This window comes from Anomaloglossus baeobatrachus, chromosome 10 (genome assembly GCF_048569485.1).
Source record: "Anomaloglossus baeobatrachus isolate aAnoBae1 chromosome 10, aAnoBae1.hap1, whole genome shotgun sequence".
NCBI classification, from domain to species: Eukaryota; Metazoa; Chordata; class Amphibia; order Anura; family Aromobatidae; genus Anomaloglossus; species Anomaloglossus baeobatrachus.
Window position 1 is genome coordinate 60,185,128 of NC_134362.1, and position 20,149 is coordinate 60,205,276.

The 20,149-nt window shown below is 47.9% G+C and overlaps 1 protein-coding gene across 10 annotated transcripts in view; it reads right to left on the reverse strand.

Moving 5' to 3' along the window:
• Positions 1-20,149, reverse strand: part of CDHR5 (cadherin related family member 5) — a 101,909-nt gene that overhangs the window by 22,294 nt on the left and 59,466 nt on the right. For 2 of the 10 annotated variants that reach the window (XM_075326861.1, XM_075326859.1), the window contains exons 9-13: positions 19,939-20,036; positions 10,005-10,211; positions 7,811-7,927; positions 5,682-5,748; positions 1,783-2,391 (exon numbers count right to left, since the gene is read on the reverse strand). In XM_075326861.1, coding sequence (XP_075182976.1) covers positions 1,783-2,391; positions 5,682-5,748; positions 7,811-7,927; positions 10,005-10,211; positions 19,939-20,036 — 1,098 coding nt within the window. Of the gene's footprint in view, positions 1-1,437; positions 2,392-5,681; positions 5,749-7,810; positions 7,928-10,004; positions 10,212-19,938; positions 20,037-20,149 lie in introns of all 10 variants that reach the window. The other 8 variants (XM_075326856.1, XM_075326855.1, XM_075326864.1 and 5 more) reach the window with 7 other exon arrangements.

Genomic DNA, 20,149 nt, shown 5'->3' on the forward strand with positions numbered 1-20,149 from the left:
AGTGCATGGGGCCGCTACTGTGTTCCTATGGATTTTTCTAAGGGTTAACATAACAGCTCCGCACATATGGAAGTAGATGGAGCCTATACAGCCGCACATGAAGGTCATCTCATCTAGCTATAGACAGTTTACTTACACAGGGAATGGAAGCTAAGGCTATGTGCACACGCTGTGTTTTTTTAACGCTGCGTTTTGTGCGTTTTTGGCCGCTAAAAACGCACAAAAACGCACCCGCGGCAAAAAACGCGGCATGCGTTTTTACCGCGATTTGGTGCACTTTTGGCTGCATTTTGCTGCGTTTTTGATCTCTGCGTTTTTCCAATTGCATTGCATGGGGGGAAAACGCAGAAAAACGCAGGAAAGAATTGACATGTCCATTTTTTTTAAGCTCAAAAACGCAGCTTAAAAAAAAAGTTGTGTGCGGACAGCAAAAATGAAAACTAATAGACTTTGCTGGGGAAGCAAAGTCATGCAGTTTTGAGGCCAAAAATGCACCCGAAAAATGTGCAAAAACGCCGCGAAAAACGCACTGTGTGAACTTACCCTAAGCCTTGGTATTATTTAAGACATACTGATAAATCAATAGTATATGCATAAAGAGCTTAAAGGGGACCAACCACCAAGATTTTCCTATATAAACTAAAGCCAGTGCTATACTGGTGCTATCATGCTGATTCTATACATACCTTTAGTTGTGAGATCGGATGTATACTTTCTAAATTACAGGCAAGTAAAGTTTCTGAAATGCACTGTTATTTGATTGAAAGGTGATACAGAATATCTAATAGGTGGGTCAGGTTTTGCTAGTTATTCCCGCCCCTTTCTGCCTGCCTGTCTTTCCTCCCCGTCTTTGTTATTACGGGGGCAGGAAGGAGGACAGAAAGGACAGGGGGAGGCACGACAGGCAGCAAAACCCGACCCACCTATTCTGCAGCACCTATCATCAAATAACAGTGCATTTCACAAACTTTACTTGCCTGTATTGCAGAAACTTTACACCTGATCTCACAACTAAAGGTATGTATAGAATCAGCATGATAGCGCCAGTATAGCACTGGCTTTCGTTTATAGACGAAAATCCTGAAGTTGGTGCTCTTTAAGAGTATATATCTCGTAAAAGTGCAATTTGACAACTTTTTTCCCTGTACACTTGGCTATTGCATTGGTTATTATATCTGCTCAAAACCTCTGAATTTACCGTAAAGCAACAAGTTCTAATCTATACTTATCAGCTATCTCAAAATGTTCAAAGGTTTTCAAAAAAGACTGGCATGTCTGCTAGTTTAGGGAGTCTAATCTGAGGTCTATATTTATCTAAAGGGTCTTTTCTGGGGTATGTGGTAATATGGTGTGTAATATTTGTAGTGTTTGAGCTAATGGAATAATGTGTAATGGTATTTGCAGTAATATAATCTGTTGTCGTGGTTCTCATAATACCTGGCGTTGGATTTTTAGTACTGCTTGGCCCAGATGCTGCAGTGATGCCGTTACCAGTGGTAGGACTCCTTGTACCTGTGCCTTTCCCTGTTGTGGCAGTAATACCAGTTCCAGTAATGGCTGGTTGTGTAGTCTGAGTATTCGGAGTTGTAGTTGTAGTGGTACCGGTGCCAGGAGTGGTGCTTGTAGTTGTCTGTGTATTGGGACTTGTGGTTGTAGTGGTACCTGTCCCGGGAGTGGTGCTTGGAGTTGTTCGAGTATTTGGAGTTGTAGTTGTAGTGGTACCTGTCCCAGGCGTGGTGCTTGTGGTTGTCCGAGTATTTGGAGTTGTAGTTTTAGTGGTACCTGTCCCAGGAGTGGTGCTCATGGTTGTCCGAGTATTTGGAGTTGTGGTTGTAGTGGTACCTGTCCCAGGAGTAGTGCTCGTGGTTGTCCGAGTATTTGGAGTTGTGGTTGTAGTGGTACCTGTCCCAGGAGTGGTGCTAGTGGTTGTTTGAGTATTGGGAGTTGTCGTTGTAGTGGTACCTGTCCCACGAGTGGTGCTTGTAGTTGTCCCAATAGAGAGAGTTGTCGTTGTAGTGGTACCTGTCCCACGAGTGGTGCTTGTAGTTGTCCCAGTAGAGGGAGTTGTCGTTGTAGTGGTACCTGTCCCACGAGTGGTGCTTGTAGTTGTCCCAGTAGAGGGAGTTGTCGTTGTAGTGGTACCTGTCCCACGAGTGGTGCTTGTAGTTGTCCCAGTAGAGGGAGTTGTCGTTGTAGTGGTACCTGTCCCACGAGTGGTGCTTGTAGTTGTCCCAGTAGAGGGAGTTGTCGTTGTAATGGTACCTGTGCCACGAGTGGTGCTTGTAGTTGTCCCAGTAGAGGGAGTTTTAATTGTAGTAGTACCTGTCCCGGGAGTGATACTTGTTGTTGTTTGAGAATTGGCTGGCCCAGTTGTGGTGGTTGTGGTAAGTGCTGTACACAAAATAGATATTACCATGTAATTATCCTCAGAATTTCATTAAAATGGATTTCTTTTTAACTTACATATTATAATTTCCATTTTCAAAATCACAAATGAAGAATTAATCACTCCCCACAGTCATCTGGTGTCAAAAAACCTCATCATTTTGCCCATTTTATACCTGTGAGCTTTATTATAATGTATGCCAGTAACCTTATTTAAATTTCTGGTGCATGGACAGACCAAAGATGCACCAAATTTATTAGGAGGCGTGAATTTATCATATTCCATTGATATTGAACATTTGGGCCATGGTTAACCAACCACAGTTAGGCAAACTACATGCGCTGCTAATTACGCTGCACAGAGGCCTGTGATTCCAACATGTGCTGCTGATGCATCTGAACTTACCTACCTGCAAGATCGGACCGTGTTCACTGCTCTTAAATATTCAATTAATTTTCTTTCATCAGGTATCTGCCTGAGATTCAGACTTAAAACTCTAGCAATAAGTTCCAAAATGCAGATTTTTTTCTGCCTAAAGATCTAAATGGTATTATTCTTCTTTACAGGCATATTGTACTGGTACATAGAGATACAGCACTACATACCAGCACATCTCTATATACTTTTACATTACGGAGAATTAAAAAACAAAACTTAAAAAGTAAAACTTTGATTTTTTTTCCCCCCATAAAGTTACTAAAAATTAATTGCACAAAACCAATCATAAAACATTTTTTTAAATATATATATAATAATCATTAAAAGTAAAATAAACATGGACATACAGCATATGGTATTCTAATGGTAAAAAGCAGTTTAATACAATCAAGATATTCTTATGGAGATTGATAAAAGGTGTAAGTCAAAATTGTTTTTTTTTCTCTGGATTTAACTTATAAAAAAAGTTAAAGGGAAACTGTCAGGTGCAATATGCAGCCAGACCCATGAGCAGTTCTGGGTGCATATTACTAATCCCTGCCTAATGGTCCCTGTATACACTAGCATAGATAAAGAGATTTTTAGATAAAGTATTTCCAAAGATCTCTTATCGTATGCTAATGAGTGAGGGGACTAGTCCCTTGAGCATTAGTTCCCCTGGCTAGTCGGCCCCATTAGCATGTTAGTACACCCCTGTGGGCGTGCTAACATGCTAATGAAAGTGCAGCGTCAGAGGATGATCTCACTCACCTCTCCGCTGCCATAAAATCATGCTAACATTAATAAGATAAAATTCAGTTCATTGAAGCTATTAAGCAACACTAAGGCGGGTTTTGCACACTACGACATCGCAAGCCGATGCTGCGATTCCGAGTGCGATAGTCCCCGACCCCGTCGCAACTGCGATATCCTTGTGATAGCTGCCGTAGCGAACATTATCGCTACGGCAGCTTCACATGGACTCACCTGTCCTGCGACCGTCGCTCTGGCCGGCGACCCGCCTCCTTATTAAGGGGGCGGGTCGTGCGGCGTCACTGCGACGTCACACGGCAGGCGGCTAATAGGAGCGGAGGGGCAGAGATGAGCGGGATGTAAACATCCTGCCCACCTCCTTCCTTCCGCATATCCTACAAAAGCCGCGGTGACGCCGGTAGGAGATGTTCCTCGCTCCTGCGACTTCACACACAGCGATATGTGCTGCCGCAGGAGCGAGGAACAACATCGGACCGTTGCGTCAGCGTAATTATGGATTTCGCCGACGCTGCACCGATGATACGATTACGGCGCTTTTGCGCTCGTTAATCGTATCATCGAGCCTTTACACACTACGCTGTCGCATGCGATGCCGGAAGTACGTAATTTTCAATTTGACCCCACCGACATCGCACCTGCGATGTCGTAGTGTGCAAAGCCCGCCTTAGGGGCCCTTTGCATACTACGACATCGCAGCTGCGATGTCGGTGGGGTCAAATAGAAAGTGACGCACATCCGGCGACGCTCTCGACATCGTAGTGTGTAAAGCATTTTGATACGATTAACAAGCACAAAAGCGTCGTAATCGTATCATCGGTGTAGCGTCGGTCATTTCCATAAATTTGGAAAGACCGATGTTACGATGTTGTTCCTCATTCCCCTGTGGCAGCACACATCGATGTGTGTGAAGCCGCAGGAGCGAGGAACATCTCCAACCTGCGTCCCGGCCGCTATGCTATGATGTTTACGTCCCACTCATCTCCGCCCCTCCGCTTCTATTGGCCGCCTGTCGTGTGACATCGCTATGACGCCGCACGACCCGGCCCCTTAGGAAGGAGGCAGTTCGCCGGCCAGAGCGACATCGCAGGGCAGGTGAGTGCATGTGAAGCTGCCATAGCGATAATTTTCACTACGGCAGCTATCACCATGATATCGCAGCTGCGACGGGGGTGGGGACTATCGCGCTCGGCATCGCAGCATCGGCTTGCGATGTCATAGTGTGCAAAGGGCCCCTAAGTGTCATCAGGATGTTTTTGATGTTTGGGAGGAAATGTCACAAGGTGTTTTTCTCTATACTCGCCAAATGTCAGGACGGCATCAGACACTGTTCAGACCACAGACTCTGACACTGCTCACTATACTTTCTCTGGTGTTTCTGAGTTGCACAGGCAGGTTCAGGCATCGACCAGCTGTGGGCTCATTAGTGATCGATCTAGCAGTAGTTAATTTCTGCTAGTCTGCTGGTTACCTTTTTTATCACATGTTGCTGGAGACTCATCACAGTTACTCACCGTCTTTTTAAGATGGAGGAATTTGTCTTCCTATGCTGACTATAGCTTTCTGCTACACTGGTCTGAGTGCTGTTGTTTTCCAGTCTGGTTATTTACTGTGTATTACTTGGTCTGCAGTGGAATGCCTATCATCTGGTTATTTCCTCCCTGCTTTAGTTTTCCTCCTTATCATTTGCTGTCTGATTACTCTGTGAGCATGCTGACTGATAGAGTTTTGGTCTCCCCTGTTTGCCTATCAATGTTGGTGTTTACACACCCCTGTCCCCCTCTGAAGTATTGAGGGATTGGGTACTAGTTCAGGGCTGTTCAGGAGCAGGGTAAGGAAGGTGGCCCAGACATCATCACCATCAGACGTATCTCTGAGGTCAGGAACAGCTAGGGTCCGCCTAGCCTGAAGGCCAAATTAGGAGCCCCGATCCCCTGTTATCCCCTACCACCCTGTGACAGGAAAATTGGAGTACCAGAACAAAATTTAGAAAAACAAAGGGAGCAAATTCAAAGGCCATGCAAATTTTATTTCCAGTACTGCTGACCAACAATGCTAAACACAGAGCCCACATTAAGAAACCTTCAGGTGGTTGCTGGGTACTTACTATTGGTGATCTCAACTGTTACTGTGGTAGAGGTACTTTCAGATGACGTACTATCAGTTGCGGTCACCTTTTAGACAGATAAAACAATGTCTTTAGTTTAGTGCTGCAACAAACTAAATCCTGTGCACTTTTACACCAAGTATGGTCACACTGTGCGTTATGTGTATACATTACATCCATGTATTCATCTAATCAGTATACATCAGTAGGCCTATTTTTCAAGTGCACAGTGCTTCTTTCTTTGGTAGCCCCCCAAAAAGTATACATTTAGATATGTTTTTTTAACATAAGGACAAATTGCATCATAAAGGTTTAGCTATATCGCAGAGATATCATTATTGCACCATTATTATACACAAAAATCCATTCAGCATGAAGTTTCCATGCTGCACAGTCCCAGCCATCACCAACACGGTGGTATCTTTCAACTAAGAATCAGGAAGTCTCACAGAGCTGTCATAATAGTGAGACAGCAGAGAGACTCAACGTCAGCTGACTTCATTCTTCATTCATTGTTTTTAAAAGGAGATAGTTATTATCACTAAATTGTATTTAATTGTATTAGTTTTCATAATAGAAAGGGTTTAGATTTTAGTCTTCTTTTATTTCATGAAGTTTTCCAAATGGTGATAAGTGCTCTTTAAAGTGAATGTGGTACAGGCACTGGCACCGGTCCCCCCGACTCACGGGCCCCACAGCAGCTGCATGGCCTGCCTCCATTGGTGGTACACCACTGACCCCAGAATATACTCTCACTCTGTGTCCCTGTAATACTTGGATAAATGATCTGATTTGCTAATGACATGTATTCAAGAAACGTCTTATTGTAGTACCCCTGACTATGTCAGGGTGCTGCAGGGAACTGCATCCTGTAACCAGGGTGCTAGGCCTACCCCCAATGGTTCCAGGTTCCCATCAGCAGCGTCAGTGACATCCACACTACAAATCCCAATCACAACTCACACCAGGGCTAGACAGACATACCAGTGGGTTGGTCAAGTTGGAGCATGGCCGTCCCACCTAGGGGTTAGGCAGACTGGTGGGAGGGAGAAACAGGAGTTTAGCGTTAGCCCTCAAAGAGTGAGGAGTAGGGGAGTTGGAGCTCCCAGAGGGGCGACAGATTGGGTCACAGGCGGTGGTCCGGGACCACAGGAGTCGGGGACCGGTATTAGGAACACTGGAAAGGAGTGTAACAGACACAGTCTAGGAGGACTGTGGGCACCATAAAGCCCATCCACCTTACTGGTACCGAGCACGGCGGGGTACAGGACCCTAGATCGGGGAGTAGCTTCAAGCAACCTGATAATTAGCCTGTGGAGGATAGTCTCTGTATGAACTGTCCCCAAGAAGCTCAGAGATTGGAGGTGACAGAACACCGTGGGGGATAGGGTTCTCCAAAATACATGTGTCGCCCGGAGACCGGGGGTACTCAGATCCGGGCCACAGATACACAACCCACTGAAATCCCAAGTGCCAGCCACCAAGAGCACAGCTGCCATACACACGGGTGGCAGGGCCCCGAAAGCTTCAAGCCAAGGGGCCACAACAGTAAAACAATTTGTGTATGGAGGCAGGGCTCCGGACTTATCAAGTGATACTGTTGGGAGCAGGACCTGGACGGGCTTCGCCAGTAGAGACTGTGGTGCCCAGAGACTTTGGTTTACCATCTGTGTGAGTGTCTGCTTAATCCACTTGATTCACCACCACGGCTACTGCAGTGAGTAATCTGACCCCCTGCACCCTGCTTCCCAAGGCCAAGCAAGTTACCCGTTCACTAAATCCCCACTATCCGGGGCCTTCCCTACCTGCGGAGGGATTAACACCTGGCTGCCCTACACCATCTGCCCCGGTACTCCCATCAGTAGTGGCAGTACTCCCCTTTACCGCAACCCGCAGGTAGCATCACGAACATTTATCCCCTTTAAATACGCCCTTTATATTCGAGGTGGCCGCAAGCCCCCGGGTCCGGAGACCCTCAAGCCACAGAACCCCGGATCCGAGCAGTTCAACTGCTGCTGGGGCGACACATTATCATTTCATTTACAGTCACTTTTTATGTTTTCCCATAAAAGATAATTCTACTTTAAGTTGGAGTCTTTATTCGCAATAAACCATGAGAGGAAACTTACTGCAAAAACAGCGGTGCGGGGAGAGGTGAATACAGCGTTCGTTAGAATGTATCCATCACGAAGGATGATGAAATCATTGCTGTTTTCTATGATGTAAGTGACAGCTGGATTGAATCCCTGAAAAACAAAGAATTTTTTTCATTAATACTACCTAAATCCTGTGTTTTTTACTTTCTGCAGGTGTCAGCACCAAACATATTAATTTTCTCCGGTTACTTTATTTTTGCTGTATAATTTATGCCTTTTCCACATTATTTGATGCATTTTGGTGCAGATGTGGAGCCGCATTTTTAATGTGGTTTTTGATTCTGCAATTAAAAAAGTAACTACAGTTTGTTTAGGCTCCATATAGAAGCCTCTAGAGAAAAAAACAAAACTGTACGGTTCACAATGGGTGTAGCTTTCATGAAATCCCATCAATTTTGCTTGGACAGTTAAACACAGCAGAATTCCGGTGCTCAAAAGGCAGCAGAAAAAAACCCTCAGAATTTAAGCACATGTGAACACGGACTAAATGTCCAAGCAAAGTAGATGGGACTTCATGAAATCTCTGCCCAATTATTTTTAGTTATTTTATAGAAAGAAAAAAAATTCTCTTTTATTCTCCCTATAGAGAATTCGGGACAATTGGGAGCTGTGTTTTGGGGTTCATATTTGTTTATGTAGTCTGATCTGAGGTCTGTGAAGAGGGGGTTTGATTTGGGGCATGACTTTTTTTAAGGGAGTTTATCTGGGGTCTGTATGTTTTTAGGGATCTGGTCTTTGGTCTGTATTTGTTAAAGGAATCTGGTGTGGAGACAGTATTTGTTAAAGTGATCTATTCTGGGGTCTGTATTTGTTAAAATGGTCTGGTTTGGCATACGTATTGGTTAAATGGGTCTGGTTTACGGTCTGTATTTGTTAAAGGGCCTGGTTTTGGGTCTATATTTGTTAAATGGTCTGGTTTGGGGTCTGTATTTGGTTAAAAAAAGGTCTAATTTGGAGGTCTGTATTTATTAAAGTATATGGTCTACAGTCTATATTTGTAAAAGAGTCTGGTCTGGGGTCTGTATTTGTTAAAGGGTATGGTCTGGGGTCTGTATTTGCTAAAAGGGTCTTGTTTGGGGTCTGTATTTGTTAAAGGGCCTGGTCTGGGGTCTGTATTTGTTCAAAAAAAGGTCTTGTCTAGGGTCTATATTTGTTAAAAGGATCTGGTCTGGGGTCTGTATTTGGTAAACGGGTCTGGTCTGGGGTCTGTATTTGTTAAAAAATGTCCGGTCTGGGGTCTGTATTTGTTAAGAAACGTCTGGTTTCAGGGTCTGTATTTGTTAAAGGGTCTAGTCTGGGGTCTGTATTTGTTAAAAAAAAAGCCCTTGTATGGGGTCTATATTTGTTAAAAAGGCCTGGTCTGGGGTCTTTCTTTGCTAAAAGGGTCTTTTTTGGGGGTCTGTATTTGTTAAGGGCCTGGTCTGGCGTCTGTATTTGTTGAAAAAAGGTCTTATTTGAGGTCTGCATTTGCTAAAAGGGTCTTATTTGGAGTTTGTATTTGCTAAAAGGGTCTTGAATGGGGTCTGTATTTTCTAAAAGGGTCTTGTTTGGGGGTCTGTATTTGGTAAAGGGCCTGGGGTTTGTATTTGTTAAAGGCTATGGTCTAGAGTCTGTATTTGCTAAAAGGGTCTTGTTTGGGGGTCTGTATTTGGTAAAGGGCCTGGGGTTTGTATTTGTTAAAAGGGTCTGGTCTGGGGTGTTTATTTGTTATAAAGGTCTGATTTAGGGTCTGTATTTGTTAAAGGGTCTGGTCTGGGGGTCTATATTTGATAAACAGGTCTAGTCTGGAGTCTGTGTATATATGGGGTCTGTATTCATTCTTGGGTGTAATGAATACGATGATATATACTATTTTTTTTTTATTAAAATGTCTTGTTAGGGTCATTTATTTCCATAAATGAACAGGTCTTGGAAAAAACTTACATTGCACAGGTTAATTGGTAAATGTTATGGATTAAATAGTAAAATCTTTACCTATTTTGACCACAATTTTATCATAATATCAAATTATAAAATGTAAGAAGGTAAAAGCAGATTAGTCACATCATCAATGTCCTGCAAACTTGTAATGGCATGGAAATAGTATAGTATAGTATTACATTGTGTTGTTACAACATGGCAGATACGGGAAGGCGTTCAATTATTTTAGCTACTAGCAGATACATACATCAGGAAAATCTTCATCAATGGCAAACACATGCAGTTGTCTCGTCTGGTCGCTCGAATCCCGGACAAAACTTCTAGTTGCCATATTTAAAGGGATGGTTCCTGGATAATTGGACTTTTCAAATCTTGGTGGGAAATCGTTCTTTTCCTTAACGTCAATCTGGACCGTGGTGGTGGAATATTTCAACTCATCATTAGTCTGGTAAGCCTGAAAAAAAAAAGTAATATCCTTTATACCACAGGCTTTGTTACATATGTCTACCAATGTGAATTCATTCCAAAATCTGATTGCATTGTCTGCTTTACCTTGTTTATCTTTTGTTTCGGAAATATATTGTATTTTGCTTTTTACTCAGTGCCCTCAATCATAAATCAGGGCTATGTTTTGTGCTATTGTTAATTATTTTCAAGATTTATTTCTTACAATAAAATGTTTTCTGTTCTGATAGAGGTCCATACGACTAATTAAATAGGCTATCCACTTCTTTGAAATTGATTGCCTATCCTTAGGATAAGTCATCACTGTCTTAACGGCCAGGGTCCGACACCCCGTACCCTCACCAATCAGCTGCCCTCGGTGCTAGCGGCAGCAGGCAGATGGAAATGCTGGGTTCCGGAGTTGTCCTGTCTTCTGATTGCGGCCGCGGCTGGTTACTGCACATCTGCCTCCTATTGACTTAAATGGGAGGTGGATATGCAGTACCCGGCCGCGGCCACTATCAGTTGATGGGGCAGCTCCAGAACTGAGCATTTCTGTCTGCCTGCTACCGCTGCCTGGAGAGAACAGCTGATTGACGGGGGTGCAGACTACTGCCAATCAGACATTGATGACCTATCCTAAAGGTGGCTTTACATGCTACGATATTGCTAGCAATTTCTAGCGATATCGAGCGTGTAAGTACCCGCCCCCGTCGCCCATGTGATATCGTGTGATTGCTGCCACTGCGAACATTATCGCTACAGCAGCGTCACACATACTTACCTGGTCGGCGGCGTCGCTGTGACTGCCGAACAATCCCTCCCTCAAGGGGGAGGGACGTTCGGCGTCACCGCGACGTCACTAAGCGGCCGGCCAATCAAAGCCGAGGGGCGGAGATGAGTGGGACGTAACATCCCGCCCACCTTTTTCCTTCCGCATTGTGGCCGGCGGCAGGTAAGGAGACGTTCCTCGCTCCTGCGGTGTCACACACAGCGATGTGTGCTGGCGCATGAGCGATGAACAACATGGATAAACAAACCTTACCGATTTTTGAGTTTGGGACGACCTCTCCATGGTGAACGATTTTCACCATTTTTGAGGTCTCTTAAGGTCGCTGGCCAGTGTCACACGCTGCGATATCATTAATGACGCCAGATGTGCGTCACTAACAACGTGACCCCGACGATAAAACATTAACGATATCGTAGCGTGTAAAGCCACCTTTAGGATCGGCAATCAATTTTAAAGTAGTGGACAACCCCTTTAAAGGTTAAAAGGTGTCTGTCAACCAAACTAGCAATATAAATTAACCACACAGCCTTGTAGGGGATATAGTGCCTATAAAATTCCCGACTTTATGTATGTGAGGGTCTAGACTTTTTCCTGCATTATGGGGGTGTCTTTTGTACTGGAATTTCACTACATTTTTTAACTGAAATTAACAATGAAGAAACTGCTAGCATTTTTAAAACAAAAATGTTGAAAAAAATACTCAAAAACACCCGTGTATCATTTGATGCTTTCCATTGACTTGTACTGGAAGTATATAGTGTTATCAAGAAGGAAGATACCCGAAGAACAGTCCGCTTATTTCTTTGAACTACTTGGCGTTTGGAAACTTGCATCACTGAAAGGGAATCTGTTAGCTGGTTTTTGCTATGTAAGCTGAGGACAGCATGTGGTAACGATTAAAAAAACAAAGTAAAGCTGGGTTTACACACTGCAACATCGCAAAGGACATCGCTGTAACGTCACCGGTTTTGTGACGCAATAGCGACCTCCCTAAGTCTCTGCTAAGTCGCTGGTGAGCAGTCAAACAGGCAAACCTGGCCAACAACGCAACAGCGATCCGGACCTGCAGAGCGACCTAGCTGGTTGTTGGGGACGTTGATAAGCAGCCTTTTGAAAGGGAAGTTGCTAACAAAGTCGCTGCAAAGTCTTTCACACACTGAAACTTTCTAGCGATGCATGCTGCACAGCGGGAAACAAAGGACCTAGGAATGGTCCTGAACGATTTGTAGCGATCAGCAACTTCACAGCAGGGGCCAGGTCGCTGATAGGATTCACACACTGCAACATCGCAAACAACATCGCTATTGCGTCACAAAACCGGTGACGTTACAGCGATGTCGTTTGAGATGTTGCAGTGTGTAAACCCAGCTTAACTGTGCCTCTCTTGTCTGTGTGTGTGCAATTTATTACTTAAACTAATGGCTTTATTACCCTGTGATTAACATTACAGGACTAGAAACTCTTGTGCAGAGCAGTCATCAGACTGCTTCAATGCAAAATCTGTAGTGAGAGCCTGGTGTGGCCAGGGACAGCTTCCTGGGCTCAGCTACATGCTTAAAACTCAATTCTTTGATTGTGTGAGAATGGCTGCACCTAGTAAGCTATGTGATACACCATTGGATTCAGAATCTCCTTGCCTACATTATGCTGCTGTCCCATGAGGTAGCAAAAATCTGCTGACAGATTCCCTTTAAATGACACTCAAAATGCTGAAAATATGAACAGCAGGTTAGTTTTATGTTGGAAGGCATACAGTATGCCCATTCATGTGGGTGTTTTGTTAGTGTTCTTTCAGGTGGATTTCTGAGCAGATCCGCTCCAAACGAGTCTGGCAAAAAAATGTAGTGTGAATATACCCTTAGGATAGGTGCACATGACCGTTTTCTCTCCATCTGAGAAAAACATTCTGATTATGCTGATTGGAGTGAGATCAGTTTTTCTCAGCAGTAGAGTTTCTCCACCTTCTTCAGTGAAAATCGAACTGCACTTGGATTTCATTCATGTGCTGTCTGATGTTTTCCACTGACCTATAGACTTACCGTATTTTCCGGCATATAAGACGCCTGGGTGTATAAGACGACCCCCAACTTTTCCAGTTAAAATATAGAGTTTGGGATATGCCGTATATAATCGAGTATAAGCGGACCCGAGTAATGTGCCCATTGTTTAGTAATGTCCCCTGCAGTAATGTGGCCATTGTTTAGTAATGTCCCCTGCTAAAATGTGCCCATTGTTTAGTAATGTCCCCTGCAGTAATGAGGCCATTGTTTAGTAATGTCCCCTGCAGTAATGTGCCCATTGTTTAGTAATGTCCCCTGCAGTAATGTGCCCATTGTTTAGTAATGTCCCCTGCAGTACTGTGCCCATTGTTTAGTAATGTCCCCTGCAGTAATGCGCCCATTTTTTAGTAATGTCCCCTACAGTAATGAGCCCATTGTTTAGTAATGTCCCCTGCAGTAATGTTCCCATTGTTTAGTAATGTCCCCTGCAGTAATGTGGCCATTGTTTAGTAATGTCCCCTGCAGTAATGTGCCCATTGTTTAGTAATGTGCCCATCCCTGTCCCCCCTTGTGGTAATGAGCCTATTGTTTAGTAATGCCCTCTTACCAGTCCCCTTCTTGTCCCCTATTATGCCATTGTTTTCACTCAATAAACATTATTCTCACCTCTTCTCCGTTCCTAGGGTGACCTCAGCTGCTTCTTGTAGACCACAAGGCACATAGACCTCTCCGTAATAGTGTCCGATGCACAGGGCTGCTGTCTGCCATCATGGCTTTACTGCAGTTGAATGCTTTGCAGTGCCGGAAAGCATTCAACTGCAGTAAAGCATTGACAGCAGCGGCCCCGTGTATGGGATGCGATCATGGAGTAGTGCTTCTTGCTCTGCATGGGATCATGCAGCATCGTCGTATAAAACAATACTGTCACGCTCCCCGGGTCCTCGGCTCCCCTCCCCGGGTCCTCTGCTCCGCTCCCCGGGTCCTCAGCCCCGCTCCCCGACTCACCTGCCACGCTCCCCGCTCCCCAGCCTCCGGTGCCCGTCCTTCCCAGGTTCCCTGGCCTCCGATCCCGGCGTCTGACGGCTTCCCAGGCCCTGGCCGGCTCCCCTGCGTCCTCCCCTCAGCTTCCTTCCCTGGCTTCTGGCACCCGGGCGGCGCGCATGCGCATTAGGGCGCGCACGCGGTCACTGACCCTTTCTTAAAGGGCCAGCGTCCATTAACAGGAAATGAAGCTAAACAGGTACAGGGTATATAAGGGTTTATTGTCCAAGGGGGCGGGGCCTGATCTTCGTGTTTTCCAAGCTAGGAGTCAGGTCTCCTTGTGTCTCCTTGCCATACTCACGTATCTCTCTTCTAGAGCTGATCCTGCCTCGGCATCCGGTCCTGCTGAATCCCGAACCCCGCACGCTGTCCGTCTGCCATCTGACAGTCCGTACCATCTCGGATCCCTGCGGTGACCCGTCATCTCGCTCCAAAGGTTCCGGACCCCGCCTGACCTCATCTCGGCTTCCGAACCTGAGCTACGTCACCCGGACTACCATCTGTGACTCCGTGGTCCCAGGGACTTCTCCGTTACACACTTGCACGGACTGTTCTGCTGCCCATAGTGCTTCAGCTACCGGACTCCTTACCACCATCTTAGAGTTCGGACCAGTGGATCCACCTCCTGGGTCTGCCCGACCGCCTGGCCCTGACAGTAAGATCAGGCCATGGATCCCGCTGCAGCACTAGCGGCCTTGCAAGAGGAACTCCAACGCCAGCGTGAAGTCCAGACCCGCATGTTGGACTTTATGACTTCCGTGGACACCCGCCTGTACACGTTACAAGCGGCAGTTACGCCTTCAACATTCCGGGCCTCCACTAGTCAATCCACGGCTCCCGCACCCGTGGCAGCCTCTTCGGATGCTTCCCGACTCCGTTTGGCTTCACCACCTCGTTATGCCGGAGATCCCAAGACCTGCAGGGGCTTCATAAACCAATGCTCCCTTCATTTCACGCAGCTGCCACATTTGTTTGCCTCCGACCAAGCCAAGGTCGCCTTCATCATGTCTCACCTAGAGGGCGAGGCACTGGCGTGGATGAATCCCTTGTGGGAGAAGGAGGACCCTATGACCAAGGACCTTCAAGAGTTCCTGCAGGCCTTTCGCAGCACCTTCGACGAGCCGGGACGCGCCTCTGCGTCTGCTTCATCCCTTCTCCGCCTGCGTCAAGGAACACTGACGGTAGGCCAATATGCCATCCGTTTCCGCACTTTGGCTTCAGAACTCGGGTGGAATAATGAGGCCCTAACAGCCGCCTTCTGGGAAGGACTCTCGAGTCGCATCAAAGACGAGTTGGCGGGTCGTGACGTGCCCTCCACCCTAGATGCCCTGATTGCCCTAGCAACTCGAGTGGACATTCGTTTTCAGGAACGCTCCAAAGAGCTATCTCGTGAGAGACGTCCGGTACGGCATTCCTCTCCTCCACGGAAGCCCTCCGTACCTCAGTCATCAACAGAGGGGATTCCCGTCCACGAGCCCATGCAGATTGACCGAGTACGGCGGTCTGAACAACGTCGAGCAGAGCGGCTCGCCAAGGGTCTCTGCTTTTACTGCGGAGAGGGCACACACCTGCTACGCTCCTGTCCAGAGAGGCCGGGAAACTCCAAAGCCTAGGGTTGGTAGGAGAGGCCACCCTAGGTGCTGGGACTCTCTCAGACCCGGTTATGTGGACCGTGCAAGTGTCAGCGGGAGAGACGCGCTTCACGGCTGAGGCATACCTCGACTCTGGAGCAGCAGGCAATTTCATCCAGCAGGCCACGGTGGACAAGTACCAGTTGCCTGTTACTCTACTCGATAAGCCCCTAGTGATTGCCTCTGTGGATGGGAGACCCCTCGCTGATACCATCTCCTGGGTCACCAGGCCGGTCGAACTGCGTATCGGTGCCCTGCACACCGAGAACATCGCTCTCTACGTCCTTCCACACATGTCCCATCAAATCCTGCTGGGACTTCCCTGGTTGCGGACACACGAACCATCAGTCGGCTGGGGTACTGGCGAAATCACCCGATGGGGCTCCGCCTGTCATGAGAGGTGTCTGAAGTCTATACAACCCATCCGACGACCTCCGGTTCCAGAGAACCTACCGGAACTGCCCTCGGCCTATTGGTCCTTCGCAGACGTTTTTGACAAGAAGGAGTCTGAGGTACTTCCGCCTCACCGTCCCTACGATTGCGCCATCGACCTGCTCCCAGGAACAACACCACCTCGAGGACGGATATATCCGTTGTCTCCAGCCGAAACCAGGGCCATGTCTACCTACATCACAGAAAGCCTGGCAAAGGGATTCATCCGGAGATCCTCCTCTCCTGCGGGAGCAGGCTTCTTCTTCGTTAAGAAGAAAGAGGGTGACCTACGCCCATGCATTGACTACCGGGGTTTGAATCAGATCACCATAAAAAACAAGTACCCCCTGCCGCTCATCCCCGAATTGTTCGACCGGCTCAGAGGAGCCCGTGTGTTCACCAAACTGGATCTTCGGGGTGCCTACAACCTAGTTCGTATCCGCTCTGGGGACGAATGGAAGACCGCGTTTAATACTCGCGATGGGCACTATGAATACTGCGTAATGCCCTTCGGTCTGTGTAACGCTCCTGCCGTATTCCAAGAATTGGTGAACGACATTTTCCGGGACCTCCTCTACATCTGTGTAGTAGTTTATCTGGATGACATCCTTGTCTTCTCTCCGGACCTCCAGACCCACAGAGAGAACGTACGGCTGGTTCTACAGAGACTGAGAGAGAATCGTCTCTACGCCAAATATGAGAAGTGTGTCTTTGAGCAGTCTTCTCTCCCTTTCCTGGGATACATCATCTCGGGTACAGGGCTGCAGATGGATCCACAGAAGGTCTCCTCCATTCTCAACTGGCCTCCCCCTTCTGGACTGAAGGCAATCCAACGGTTCCTGGGATTCACCAACTACTACCGCCAGTTTGTCCCTCACTTCTCTGCCCTGACTGCTCCTCTCTCCGCCTTGACCAAGAAGGAGGCTAATCCAAAGGACTGGTCACCTGCGGCCGACGCCGCGTTTTGCTCTCTGAAGCGAGCATTTGCCTCCTCTCCTGTACTCCACCGACCGGAGTTAAACCGCCAGTTCACCTTGGAGGTGGATGCCTCCTCCTCAGGAGCCGGAGCAGTGCTCATGCAGAAGTCCTCCTCCGGGAAGATGGTGACTTGCGGTTTCTTCTCCAAGAGCTTCTCAGCGCCTGAACGTAATTACACCATCGGTGACCGAGAACTATTGGCGGTCAAACTGGCTCTGGAGGAGTGGCGCTACCTCCTGGAAGGAGCAGTGTACCCCGTGATTATCTACACGGACCACAAGAACCTGGAATACCTGCGGTCCGCTCAGCGACTGAACCCACGGCAAGCCAGGTGGTCCTTATTCTTTGCCAGGTTTGATTTCCAGCTCCATTTCCGACCCGCGGACAAGAATGTACGCGCTGATGCACTGTCTAGGTCTCTCATGCCCAAGGAGCAGGAGGAAGAGAGTACCCAACCTATCATCTCTCCTAGCAAGATTATTCCGGTAGCTCCTGTCACCCTGGCCCAGATACCGCCCGGGAAGACCTATGTCTCCGAGACCGACAGGCAAAAAGTATTACACTGGGGTCATGCCTCAAAAACAGCCGGTCATGCAGGTCAGAAGAGAACATGGGGTGCGATTGTACGCCATTACTGGTGGCCATCCCTTCGCACGGACGTCGCTGCTTTTGTCTCTGCCTGCTCCTCTTGTGCCAGGAACAAGACGCCCAAGCACCTGCCATATGGCCGTCTTCTGCCTCTGCCTATACCCTCAGTTCCATGGCAACACATAGCAATGGACTTTATTACGGACTTGCCATTATCCTCCGGGCACACAGTCATATGGGTCGTGGTGGATCGGTTCTCCAAAATGGCTCACTTCGTCCCTATGGCCGGACTGCCCTCTGCTCAGGAACTCGCGGAAGCCTATATACAACACATCTTCCGCTTGCATGGCTTTCCATCCCACATCGTGTCCGACAGGGGAACTCAGTTCACCTCCCGCTTCTGGAGGGCGCTCTGCAAACATCTGGGAGTGACTCTGGACTTTTCTTCTGCTTACCATCCTCAGTCTAATGGCCAAGTGGAGAGGGTCAATCAGATCTTGACCTCCTTCTTACGTCACTATGTCAACGCCCATCACGACGACTGGTCCACGCTTCTGCCTTGGGCTGAATTCTCCCATAACCACCACATCAGTGAGTCGTCCTCCAAGTCTCCCTTCCATGTCGTTTACGGACTTCAGCCCTCCGTCCCGTTGCCTATATCCCCGTCTTCGGATGTCCCTGCTGCTGATACTGTAGCCCGTGACTTCGCTACCATTTGGGACTCTGTCAAGGCGTCCCTTGGGCGCGCTTCCCAGCGGATGAAGAAACACGCCGACAAGAGGCGCCTGGACCCTCCGTGTTTCTCTCCTGGTGACCTGGTCTGGCTTGCTTCCCAGTACATCCGATTGAAGATACCTTCCTACAAGCTGGGTCCTCGCTACATCGGGCCGTTTAAGGTCCTCAGCAAGATCAATGAGGTCTCCTACAAACTGAGGCTTCCGGCCACGATGCGGATTCCCAACTCCTTCCACGTCTCTCTGCTCAAGCCGGTTTTCCTTGGTCCCTTCTCCTCTGCTGCCAGTCCGGCTCCTCCTCCTATTGCCGAGGACGACATCTATGCGGTAAGGGATATTGTGGCCATGAAGACTGTTCGAGGCCGACAGTTCTTCCTGGTGGACTGGGAGGGGTATGGTCCTGAGGATAGGTCCTGGGAGCCCAGGAAGAACGTGGGCACTCCTCTGATCCGTGCCTTCATGTCCCGGTTGCGGGGAGTGGGGTGTGGGGGGGGGTACTGTCACGCTCCCCGGGTCCTCGGCTCCCCTCCCCGGGTCCTCTGCTCCGCTCCCCGGGTCCTCAGCCCCGCTCCCCGACTCACCTGCCACGCTCCCCGCTCCCCAGCCTCCGGTGCCCGTCCTTCCCAGGTTCCCTGGCCTCCGATCCCGGCGTCTGACGGCTTCCCAGGCCCTGGCCGGCTCCCCTGCGTCCTCCCCTCAGCTTCCTTCCCTGGCTTCTGGCACCCGGGCGGCGCGCATGCGCATTAGGGCGCGCGCGCGGTCACTGACCCTTTCTTAAAGGGCCAGCGTCCATTAACAGGAAATGAAGCTAAACAGGTACAGGGTATATAAGGGTTTATTGTCCAAGGGGGCGGGGCCTGATCTTCGTGTTTTCCAAGCTAGGAGTCAGGTCTCCTTGTGTCTCCTTGCCATACTCACGTATCTCTCTTCTAGAGCTGATCCTGCCTCGGCATCCGGTCCTGCTGAATCCCGAACCCCGCACGCTGTCCGTCTGCCATCTGACAGTCCGTACCATCTCGGATCCCTGCGGTGACCCGTCATCTCGCTCCAAAGGTTCCGGACCCCGCCTGACCTCATCTCGGCTTCCGAACCTGAGCTACGTCACCCGGACTACCATCTGTGACTCCGTGGTCCCAGGGACTTCTCCGTTACACACTTGCACGGACTGTTCTGCCCATAGTGCTTCAGCTACCGGACTCCTTACCACCATCTTAGAGTTCGGACCAGTGGATCCACCTCCTGGGTCTGCCCGACCGCCTGGCCCTGACAAATACTTGGCGTATAAGATGACCCACAACTTTTGAGAAGATTTTCAGGGGTTGAAAAGTCGTCTTATATGCCAGAAAATATGGTATATTGCCAATTTCGTCAGACATGACCAAATCATGATGCTGAGGTCTAGTTTATGTGCTAATTTCATAGAGGGAAGATCATAGCTGAATTTTCCATGTTTTCCAGGGCACAGTCTAACACATGGCATTTGATATCACATTGTACTTTTTTTCTGGAATCGCTTACTATTTTTATCATCAGTGCTTACCATAACTTGCAGCAGGATGGTTCCCAATGAGTCTACTGGTTTATTCATAGTTATGTTTCCATTTCCAACTCCTATAGCAAATATATTATCACCGTTCCCTAAACAACAAGAAGAACAAAGGTTTAAGTAATAGATCACATTATAAATCATATGGTCAATGAGTGATAAAGGGTAAAGGACACCTACCCGTCCTAACGAACAAAGCTCTGCA